The sequence below is a fragment of the Perca flavescens genome, chromosome 7 (genome assembly GCF_004354835.1).
Source record: "Perca flavescens isolate YP-PL-M2 chromosome 7, PFLA_1.0, whole genome shotgun sequence".
In the NCBI taxonomy this organism is placed as follows: domain Eukaryota; kingdom Metazoa; phylum Chordata; class Actinopteri; order Perciformes; family Percidae; genus Perca; species Perca flavescens.
Window position 1 is genome coordinate 23,292,832 of NC_041337.1, and position 11,726 is coordinate 23,304,557.

General features: G+C 39.3%; 1 protein-coding gene across 1 annotated transcript; it reads left to right on the forward strand.

The window, feature by feature from the left end:
• The first annotated feature begins 1,816 nt into the window (after window positions 1–1,816).
• Window positions 1,817–6,400, forward strand: LOC114558289 (kazrin-A-like). Its single transcript, XM_028582162.1, has 6 exons — window positions 1,817–1,899; window positions 3,282–3,513; window positions 3,618–3,719; window positions 4,406–4,572; window positions 4,777–4,918; window positions 5,476–6,400. The coding sequence occupies exons 2-6, from the start codon at window positions 3,301–3,303 to the stop codon at window positions 5,632–5,634; spliced, it is 783 nt and encodes a 260-aa protein (XP_028437963.1). The 5' UTR covers window positions 1,817–1,899; window positions 3,282–3,300; the 3' UTR covers window positions 5,635–6,400.
• Window positions 6,401–11,726: the final 5,326 nt, after the last annotated feature.

An 11,726-nucleotide genomic window follows, 5' to 3' on the forward strand; every position in this document is an offset into this window, starting at 1 on the left:
GTTGAATGACCGCAGCGCTGTACGTTGTTCTTCTGACTCTCCGCTTTCAGTGGGATTTTTAACCCCACAGGTGGACCCGACTCTCAGGTCACACAGAGTCTGCAGTTCTTTATGCGACATCCTTTTGTAAAAAACAAAAAAAAACAGACATTGTATCTGGACAAGAGTGCACTTCTGTCCAAAGAGCAGATTTATCCAGCTTAATAGGAATTGCTCTCAAAGGGACACTTACAAGTGCACCTTCAGTTTACGTAGTGCTCTAAGGAGGGGGCATTAAAAGCATCCGGCTTTAGATGAATTACTAAAGTGTGATAAAAATCTGTTTATTTGGACCCTGCAATCATTCAATGGTGAATCTCATTTCGACTAAACGCACAGTGGTGCAGTAAAACATGCCATAAAGTAGGGTTTCTATTTGCTGTCTTTGGTGAAAACAAGGAGACATAAAGAGACAAAGAACCTGTTGAGTTATTTTTGTGGTCTGTTTTAGGGTTGAGGGCGCCAGGCAACATTTCAAACTGGATGACTCACATAGGGAGCATCATTCAATCTCAGAATTTTTATTTTTCAGTTGAAATAGCAGTTATTTTTGTTAGCGTTGCTGCACAGGCAAGGCTATTTGTACTTTGGGCTTTCTCTCCAAACAACACCTCAAGCAGATGAGCATACTCCACACATGCATGTCGTGAGTAATCAAAACAATGATAATATGTCCAATATTGAAAGCATCACATGATGCTATATCAACTGCTGAGCACAAACCTGGCACTAGGTTGCCACCTGCTGGTAAAGACAGAATATTGGTTCTCAGTGAAACAAACATACTGTAAACATAGTTACATAATAGGTAAGCCGTACAAGACTATAAGGAATAACTTAAGGAGCATTTAAAGGACAAATGACAATTTCAAGGCACAATTGACCCCATAGTAAATTATACTAATGTGAGGCAGATTTCATATTACATCAAAATGTAACATAATTTTCCAAATTGCAAGCATTTTGTTTTCAGCGTGCTGCTGCTGCAGGCTACTTTAAACAGATGAGTCATGTTAATTCAACGAACAGCTGGCTGTTTAATGGACTTCTTAAGTGATGAGCAGCATGTGTATTAAAGCTGCAACTTTGTTTGCAGCATCGCTGGCAAGCGATTGGCTTGTTATCACACAGCCAAAACCTTAGGATGTTGTTAAAAGCGTGATTGTTTTGAAGAAATCACTCACCGTCTAGTTCCCTTCCGCCGCTCAGCTGGTTTTATGTTAGTGATTTTAATTTGTTGCAGTATGTTGGAATTAACGTTTTGTTTTTTCATTGCTCACTATACCCACTACCACCTCTGCCTTCACTCACACCCTCAACTACATCACCCACATGTCTCCTTCCCTCCCCTCCCCGCCTCCCCTCATCCACCCACCCACCCAGACTCAGACAGCCTCTCCAGCCCCACCCGCCACAGCCTCAGCCTGTCAGACGGATCTGAGGACCAGCTGGACCGCCTCCAGCAAGTAGAGCTGGCTAGGATGACGCCCATGTCCCAGTGGAGAGCAGGCACTGTGCAGGCCTGGCTGGAGGTTGTCATGGCGATGCCCATGTACATCCGCACCTGCTCAGAAAATGTCAAGAGTGGAAAGGTAGGATTAAACCACTGACATGATGCAGGTGGACTCACTTTGCATTTTACATCAATTATTGTGCACAAATGTGTAAATTACCAACTCAATCCTCCTTCATTTGTTTATAGGGCACTTTGTGGCTTTGGTTGCCGTAAACTGTATCACATTTTGCAGGTTTTACTTGGGCTAACAGATGAAGACCTGGAGCTGGGTTTAGGTGTCAGCAGTTTAATGCATCGCCGGAAACTCCGCCTGGCCATTGAGGATTACAGAGATGCTGAGAACGGTAGAGGGTGAGGAAGGGAAACAGAGTATTCTTGTCGTAAAACTTGTCACCTACATTTTGTGGTAATGTAAGAAGGCCATCTGATGGTGATTTATAGTAACAACATGCAGTGTGGGATCATCTTTTTTCAGTCATAATATTGACTTTAAATAGAGAGATACAATAAATGCAACTGTTCCACTGTTTATATATATATATATATATATATATATATATATATATATATATATATATATATATATATATATATATATATTCTCACTTACCATATGTGTGTACACCATGCAGCTACTGTAGTTTGGGTTTTGAGTTCTGCAGCCTCAAAGCATTGACAAAAAAAATTACATTTGAAAAAATCTAAAGCATTGTGCCTTTCCAAAATCAGTGTCCCTGATACTCTGGAGTCTGGATAGTCTAAATTCACATCATAATTTTCATAAACCCAGGTGGAAATCTTCAGTTTGTTTTGTCTGATCAACAGTCCAAAACTAACTAGATATTAATTTTACTGTCATAAAGGACTAACAAATAAAATTATGCATTTTTTAGATAAAAAAAAAAAGACAAAATTGCAACGGACAAATTTGTCTGTTAAGATTTTCATCTGATGATAGTGTTGGTGAAATACCTTTCACTGGAGTTGTACCTTGTACGAGTTCAAATTGATTTATTGATTCATTGAAAACTTACCACTAAAGTTATTATAATTCATCCTAAAAGTAACGTGAACATCTGAGCCAAATTTGAGACATTTCACCCTAAATTTAAATGTCATTGTCACAGTTTATAGTCATTTTTCATCTTGCACATTTACACAGTTGTGTCTAAACAAATGTAGCACCCTCATTTGATGTTTTATACTGTGCAGTAAACATGCTAAAATATTTGAACAATGACAACAAAAGATGTCGATAGAAGGTGTGAGGATGCATAAATGTGAAAATGAAAGTTCCTTAAATGAAATAAAGATAACATCTCAAATCTGATAAACCTGTTGCGCCCATCTTCAGCGTAAAAATAAAGATAAACTTACTACATGTAATGTGAAAGGGATTGCGCTCAATTGCAAACTTACAAAGAATCATCGATCAACACTGCAGCTCTATGCACCTTTTTTACACTATTTAATTACAGATCTCAACAACCCTGTTTTCAACAACAAAAATCCCAGCCTGTTTTGCACCAAACAACAAAGTTTGCAACTAGCTGGTAAAGAAAGTTATACATCGAGCAGCTAAAAAGACAAGTTCGTTTCTCAGGAGTTGATGGAGACCAAACCAGAGCAAGAAGGAGAGTGAATATTTGACTTAAATAAGTAAGAAAATGTCTTTTTTTTCCGTGATTTAGGTGATAAGAGCCTTTAACAACTTGTCTGTGTGCAGGCTGTCCAAGGCTGCAGATATGGACCACCACTGGGTGGCCAAGGCCTGGTTAAGCGACGTGGGCTTGCCTCAGTACTCGCAGGCCTTTCACAACCACTTGGTAGACGGGCGCCTGCTGAACTCCCTGACACGTCGTGACCTCGAACGTCACCTAAACATCACCAAGAAGTTCCACCAGGTCAGCTTGCTGCTGGGCATCGAACTGCTGCACTTACTCAATTTCGACAAGGAGGTAAGTGAGATTCTGCACCGTGTTCACAGGCAGAGGACGGCAGTGGATACACTTGGGTATAACAGAACAGTTGAGTAAAAGTTGTTTGTTAAAATGCTTTTCAGGCACTGCAGGCTCGCCGGATACAGTGTGAGCACCAGAACGTGGATCCGTTGGTGTGGACCTCTCATCGGGTCATGAAATGGATCAAAGATATTGACCTGAAGGTGGGCACAGAGAGAAAGAGAATGCAACTTTAAGAAATGTAAAACATTCAGTTCACAGGTCTTACTTCTGTGTAAACAATATGTTATCCTTTTTAAACTCACATCTTAAAACAAAAACTGAAGCTACAGTCGTTGCAACAAAGCCAATATTTTGGATTAAATATATGTATTGGCCATGATAAGAACACTATCAGGTGGTATTGTAGATGATCGAGGCTCTTGTGTTTACTCAGCGCTCCCTATCTCCACCGAGTGATAGAAGGCCTTTGTTATTGTATTTGTAAGCTGCTAGTTAATTACAAAGCCTTTTCAGATTCCTGCCTCTATGGCGATGCTGCAATATGAATACATCCCCAGTCAACATTGTCTACTGTCCTGGCATAAGACAACATGTTTCCATTATGAGGCATGACCACATTCAGGGTGTTGAGAGATAAGGCTGTCTGGACTGACATCCTGGTAATATCCTCAGGGTGTGTGACTTTATATTGATCAACAAATTAATTAATGTGTTCTTTTTCTCGGAGCAAATTTAACATCATTAATGAGAGGCTGTTAATATCAGTGCCTTTTCCTTTAGCCAGTAATGGGCACAGTATTACATGATTTTATTTTAGATTGACTTATGTATATCTTATGAATGAAAATTACTCACTCCTAGGCCATCTTTCCACCCACATGTCCAGGAGTTTGCTGAAAGTCTTCTAAGCAGTGGAGTTCATGGAGCTGTCATGGTTCTTGACCCCACTTTTAACACTGACGCCATGGCAACAGCACTGGGGATTCCTAGCAACAAGCACATGGTTCGCCGACACCTTGTTGAGGAGATGAAAAACCTGATTGGCCCAGCCAGGTGAGACAGAGCCCACTATAGATCCACTTACTGTAGCCTCTGTTTATGTGTGACTAAATGAGATAAGAGATTCCCTAACCTGAAAGGGACAATCTCTGATGATAGATGTTGTGTATGTCTGTCAATGTTGCACACAGGTGTAGTCTAGTGTCTAGTGTTGGGCTGTCCCCAACAATCTGCTTGTTTTCCCATGTTCCCTTGCAGAACGGATGCAAAGCAGGAATACGAGCATCTCGACCTGGGAACCCCGCCAACCCCCCTTCGCCAGAACTCCCTGGGCCGACCGCCCAGCTCTGCCGGCCGACACACTGATGACGAAGGCTCGCTGAGGAGGAGGGCTGTCAAGGTGGGGGGGGTGGAATACGCTTCTTGAAACTTTCATCAGTTGTTTCTCTCAATTTCAGCCTACGTTTTGATATAAGAATCAAAATCAGGCTCTGTCACTTCCTCGTAGTGCAGAGCAAATGGAGCTCAGTGCTAACACATTACAAGACATTAGAAGAATGTTACATGATTGGTATTTGACACAGCAGGTGTACAACATTAATGAGATCGGCGCAGACAAGACAATCTGTATGGCAGCAGGCTGAATACCAAATAGACACAAACTACAACTAGGCTGATGAAATAAAAAAAGGTGCTTTAATTACACAGAGAATATTTCCCCCATGAGACATCTTTCCATCAGTAGCACCAAGTAAACAGGGCCTCAAGGCTCAAGCCAACACGCGTTGGTGTATTTTTATTAATTATTAAAGGCCTTTTTATAACTTTTTGTAAGCAACCTTGGAGTGCCTGGACATTTTTTATGACTTTCTTTCTTCATCATTTTTCTTCCATTTTGTAAATAGGGCCTTGTTTGATAGTATTTGTAGTAAAAATGAATGTGTGTTTCTGTTTCAGCCTCCAACCGGCTTCAGCCCCAAAGCCCGCAATGGGCGAGACTTGAGTTGCCACAGCAGCTATGGCTCCCTGCCTCGGGAGGGTCGAGACCAGACTCCGCCCAGAGCCGAGGGAAGCCCGATCCACGGTTACACCAGCATCGAGGTCACCAACGTGTGAGGTCATCAGAGTGTGACGAAACACCAGCTGTCAGCTTCATCACAACTAAATCTAAATCACATCATGGACATTTGTCATGTGCACCTGAACATGGGATGGTTATTTTTTCTAAAGATGAGAATTTAGAATACAGATTGCACTTTTAAAACGCGACAGGATTCTTTTTTACAAGTTTCCTGGTTCAAGAAAACATTTCATTGTGAGCAGGTGATATTTTGATGTTATTTCCCTTCCACAGCGCCAGAATCAAGAGATGAAGGACTCTCGCTAAATGATTATTTTTCTATTACTTTGTGTGTAAATGGTTCTTTGTGAATCTGGATGCAACTTGGCTATTTGTTTTTGTTGACTGGTTACTGTTTTTCTGAGGAAAATTAAATTTAAAAAAACAACGGTTTGCATTATACACGGTACTTGATGACAAAATGAAAAAATCTGCAGTGTAAACTGTTCTTGTTTCATTCAACTCTGCTGTTTGTGATGCCTTGTTAATGTAACTGAGGACAGTGGACAAAAAAAAAAGACTTGAATTGAATTTTAAATTCTCAAGTTTATGTTTGATAGTCATTTTTCATCTTGCACATTTACACAGTTGTGTCTAAACAAATGTAGCACCCTCATTTGATGTTTTATACTGTGCCGTAAACATGGTAAAATATTTGAACAATGCCAACAAAAGATGACTGCAGAGCTGTATGTCGATAGAAGCCTCAGGGCTGAAAGGTGTGAGGATGCATAAATGTGAAAATGAGAGTTCCTTAAATGAAATAAAGATATCATCTCAAATCTGATAGACCTGTTGCGCCCATCTTCAGCGTAAAAATAAAGATAAACTTACTATGTGTAATGTGAAAGGGATTGCGCACAATTGCAAACTTACAAAGAATCATCGACCAACACTGCAGCTCTATGCACCTTTTTAGCCTTTTTTAGTTTTACACTATTTAATGTTACAGATCTCAACAACCCTGTTTTCAACAACAAAAATCCCAGCCTGTTTTGCACCAAACAACAAAGTTTGCAACTAGCTGGTAAAGAAAGTTATACATTGAGCAGCTAAAAAGACAAGTACTCAAGTTTCTCAGGAGTTGATGGAGACCAAACCAGAGCAAGAAGGAGAGTGAATATTTGACTTAAATCCATTAGGCGGTCAAAAAAACAACAGGTAAAAACAGACATAGAATCTTTATAAATATAAGGGTTCTATGTTTGCCAGGCTGTTTTGGACTTTTTCTGTCCCCTAAAAAACCAAAACCACAAAACAAACAAAACTCCCACACGATTATTGCGGATTTAAAAATCAACATACAACTGATTAGTTTGTAGACAGTGAGAAGAAAGTTGATTGGTTGAATGCAATTTATGAATGAGCTTGTGAGAAAAAGGAAATCATAAAACTTATGTAAACATTTACAATGTTTACATAAAGGACGGCAGCAGGGTGTGGGAATGTAAAAATCCACCGTCGGAAGAATTAAAGAGTAAATGTGAGAGAAACAGTCCTCCTTATTGAGCTCATTTGCATGAGGAATTGTGTGGTTCACTTCCTCCACTGTAATGCAAATGAGGGGTCCATTTTAAACTCAGTGGTTACCGCTGTGTGCTAATACTGACTCTGTACACTTGATTGATTACTTGACAGTTTTTTGGTGGGTCACTCCAGTAATCTCTTATCTCTCTGCTCCCTCTCTGGCATGTTAAGTCAAGTCTCTGTTTAGACCTTGACGCGCTACAACATGGTGCAACTTCCTCCTCTTACTCACAGTAACTCGATCATTGTGGCAAGCTAACCATGACACAGCACCAAGCTAGAGAGCCAGCTACACTACCTCACTTAAAACCTTTTCTAGTAATCCACCCACGGTTTGGAAGAAATCTGGCAATTGATTATATGATGCCCATTTGTGCTCTGAGATTTGAGAGGTATGACGAGGGGAAGATTTGCAGGCGAAGTTCCACTATAGAGTTCCACTCTACTCATTAGGAAAACATTCAGCGGAGACATGTAATTACATGCCATATAGCAGCCATAAAACCAAGATCAATAATTACACGTCAGTGTACGAGAAGGAGCTTGCAAATTGGATTGCACAACAATAGTTATTTTATTTGAGTTATTTATGATTTTATTTGTAGGGAAAGGTACCCTGCATTGAATTATTTAATGCCACATCTATAAGTGACTTTGCTTACACTTAAGGCTATGAGGCCATATATATCAAGCTTATTTATTACATTTACTTAATTTAATAACAGGCGGACAGTGATTGGACTAGTGTGTGTGTGTGTGTCATAAGATTAGGAGGAAGAAAAACCTCCCCAGACCCTATAACAACAGGGTTACTCAAAACAAACAATACAGTGGTTTCAGAGGCCAACAGAGTTTTTTTGTCATTTACATGAAATAGTCCAGTTCTCAATCTAGCAGGCCGATACATAGGAGGACTCTGGGACAAGAAACTAGTGGCAAGTGGAGCCCATTTTTTACTGTCTTGGGTAACATGTAAACTAGATGGATACAAACACAAATACAGAGACGTTTGTGCTCTGTAAATGTGTCATGTGAATGTTATGAGAGTATGTCCTTGTGGTTGGTTCTGTCCAAAGGGCTCAAAAGGAGTGACAGTAGTATAGGTTGTAAATTTACAAAGAGGAAGTTCAAATCTGCTTGCATAAGCCTGATATGAAACTTTTTGACTGCAGTAAACACTTGAGTGTTGCACACTTGAGTGTTTACTGCATGGGGAAGGATTACGTACACACTGAGTCAGTGGCTTATTTGTTATTTATTATATTTGTTATGCATGGTATAAGACAGAAGGTCATATATTACAGTTTTTCACAATCACTATGACACATTTTTCAATACTTTTAACAACTTTCCTAGCTCTTAACACAGTTAGCACAACATCCATCTGTGTAGGCTATACAATTAACACATTTCTTGTTGCTTTGACACAAAATGCATTCAGTTAACACAAATTTAAAATGCTTGAACTTCTTTTACACACAAGCTCCACCAAGACCAAAACAATGGATCTTCACTGCCAAATTTACAAATGCTTTCACACTGTATGTCAGAACAGATAACATCATGTTCTAAACCTAACTTATAGGCTAAAGTCAAAGTGAACAGCTGATCATATTGTAAATTGAAACACAAATATATTCCCTGCATTTTATATATGCATTTATTGAGAAACAGCTGATTGAAGTTATGCAAATAGATCGATCACAGCTGATTCCCTTCTAGGAAACACACTCAGGTGTTGAGGTTCTTTCAATCGCATGATCATATGGTAGTATAGTAAAAAATGACCTATTTGAACAATATACTGTAGATGAACACAGAAAATAAGAAAAATGCCTTCGCGAGGGAGAGGAAGAGGAGTACCAGGACAATTCTGTCTCTGTCTCCTTTTTTTCACAAAACGTACTTTCTATAAAGCTACTCTGAGATGGGTCAATCATTTTTTGTATTGAATCTCTGCAGCAAAAGAAAGAAAATGGTGGCCGGGTTGGCTCAGTGGGTAGAGCATGCAAACATATACTTGGAGGTTTATGCCTTGACGCAGATATCCAGGGTTCAAATCCAACTTGCTACTATTTCCTGCATGTCTTCCCCCTTTCTTTCTCTTCCCTTTCTCAACTAGCTGTCCTGTCGAATAAAGGCAGAAAACCTCAAAAAATAATATTTAAAAAAATTTGCTAAACCCAACAAAACAAAAATGTAGAGGCTTCAACAGAAACTGCAGTCCAAAACACAATCTATGATCAATACAGTCACTTTTGTCTGTTGTATAAGGGCAGACCTGATACATAAAATAATGTAGTTTCTGTTATTCCATGGGATGTTAGTGTTTTTTATGACATTGTGCTATGATTGACTAAATGTTCCTGTTGGGAGAGAACATGTGTTAGTGTTTTGGAAGAATTATTTGATTTTGAGACATGATTACATTGTTTTGGTAAACACAGTGTATTGTGTTAGTGAATTATTGTATTTTGAAAATCGGTGTTGGAGTTTAGTTTACAATGTGTGATTTTGAGCATGAAATTAACTGTTTTGCCAATCGTGGGTTGTAGGTGTGTTGGTGTGTTAAGAGTTTAGGAAAGTTGTTAAAAGTATTGAAAAAAGTGTCATAGCAATTGTGAAAAACTGTAATCATGGACATCAAAAACGTTTCTACCATTTTGTGGGGAGATTTGACTCAGAAGATATTTATGCCAATCTGTCTAACTGTGGTGAACACCAAAACAATAGCAAGTAGAGAGAAAACAACTGTTACATTACATTCAAGTGATCTCCACCACGTGTTTTCTCAAGATCTTTTTGAACCCTTTCAATGACCCCTGCTGGCCCTCAGACCTCACGTTGAGACTCATTTGGCGTACAGCAGTTGGACTCAGAATGAAGCCTGGCAATAAACAAAAGGATTAATCAGTCTGATTGTATAGTTGTCACACACAATAAACATATTTTCATTTAAGTCAGTTCCACAACAAAAATATTTCACTCTGGGATTTTCATTCAGTTCGTTACATTCCTCTGTTCATATCCAAAATACATGTAACCCTTCAATATAGATGATTTCTCCAGGTCTTTGATGACTACATCATGTGTCATCGTTAAAAACAGGGCATCTTGTCTTCTAGTGGCAGTGGTGGAATGTAACTGAGTACATTTACTCAAGTACTGTAAAGTGGACATAGCATGAAAAGCTCACTTTTCCAGTGCTTGTTCACATACAGTTGGGTATCTGGAACGCCTAACAACCCACAAACGGTGAAAAGAGACAACCCATTCAATTATTTGTTGGCTGCCATAGATCAGAACTCATGGGATCCATTCAGATTTGGATCCCCTTCCTATGGCACATGCAGGCTCATTAGAATATACTGCCCCCATCTGAGTATCTCCACCTACAGTTTGAGAACTACCTTTGAAAAGGTGCGCCATATGTTTCTCGCAAGCCAATCAGAGCACACTGGGCTTTTTGGGAGGGGGGCTTAAAGAGACAGACGGTAAAACAGAGCATTTCAGACAGAAGGTGAATACATTCAGACAGACAGTATGAAATAAAAAACTTTTACTCTACTTGAGTATTTCCACTACATGCTATTTTTATACTACATTTTGGAAGCAAATATTGTACTTTTTACTCCACTAAATTTATTTGACAGCTTAGTTACTAGTTACTTTGCAGATGTTAAAATGAATACAAAAATACAAAAATACAAAACTCAACCTATAAATGATGATGAATTATTGAAGGTTAAGCTACCCATCAGCATATAAAGTATTTCCAATTAGCCCCACCTTTAGCTGCAACATTAAAGTGGCTTGTATATGTATCTATCAATAATTAGAATCCAGTAATATAGGCTAATATATATTATTCCAAAATGTTTCAACCTCTCCGTTTTCAAAAATAACATTGTGCACTGTTGTCAGTTTTCAGAAAAGTGTTTGTTTACACGTACAAGTGTATATATGCCGTCAAGGCAGCCAAGAGCATGCCAAACCTGTAGGTGGCAGTGTAACGAGAAGCTGAAGCCCACGTTAGCCAATCAGAATCCCGAAAATAGCAACAACAGCAACGAATCACTTCCTCTTTCTCTCTCTCGGCTGCCTAAACCTCCGTTTGTCTCAGTTTACATGCAAACGCGCAAACGAAGATTTCAAAAATCTCCACTCTGGCCGGAGTTTTTAGAAAGACTCGGTTTCAGAAGTGAATTCTCCGTTTGCGTGTAAACAAAGGGTACAAACAAAGGGAAATGTCTCCGTTTGTAAAAATAACCATACGTGTAAACAGGGTCTCACTGTGTTTTGAGTGTCTTTATTGTTATCCCACCAGAAGACATGTTCAACAGTCCTTTTTTCCAGGGGACATTTTGGCAAAATAAAATAAGGTATAATTGATGACGGCTTTAGCTGCTTCAGTGCATGCTGGCTCACGTCATGGCTTAATGGGCACTTGAATACAACAGAGCCATCGTTAATGTAATTAGTAACACCTGTGCTTTCACTGCAAGTCAAATGTCTTCTGTGAAAAAGGGCCCGTGGTGGTAGTCATGGACATTGTTACCTG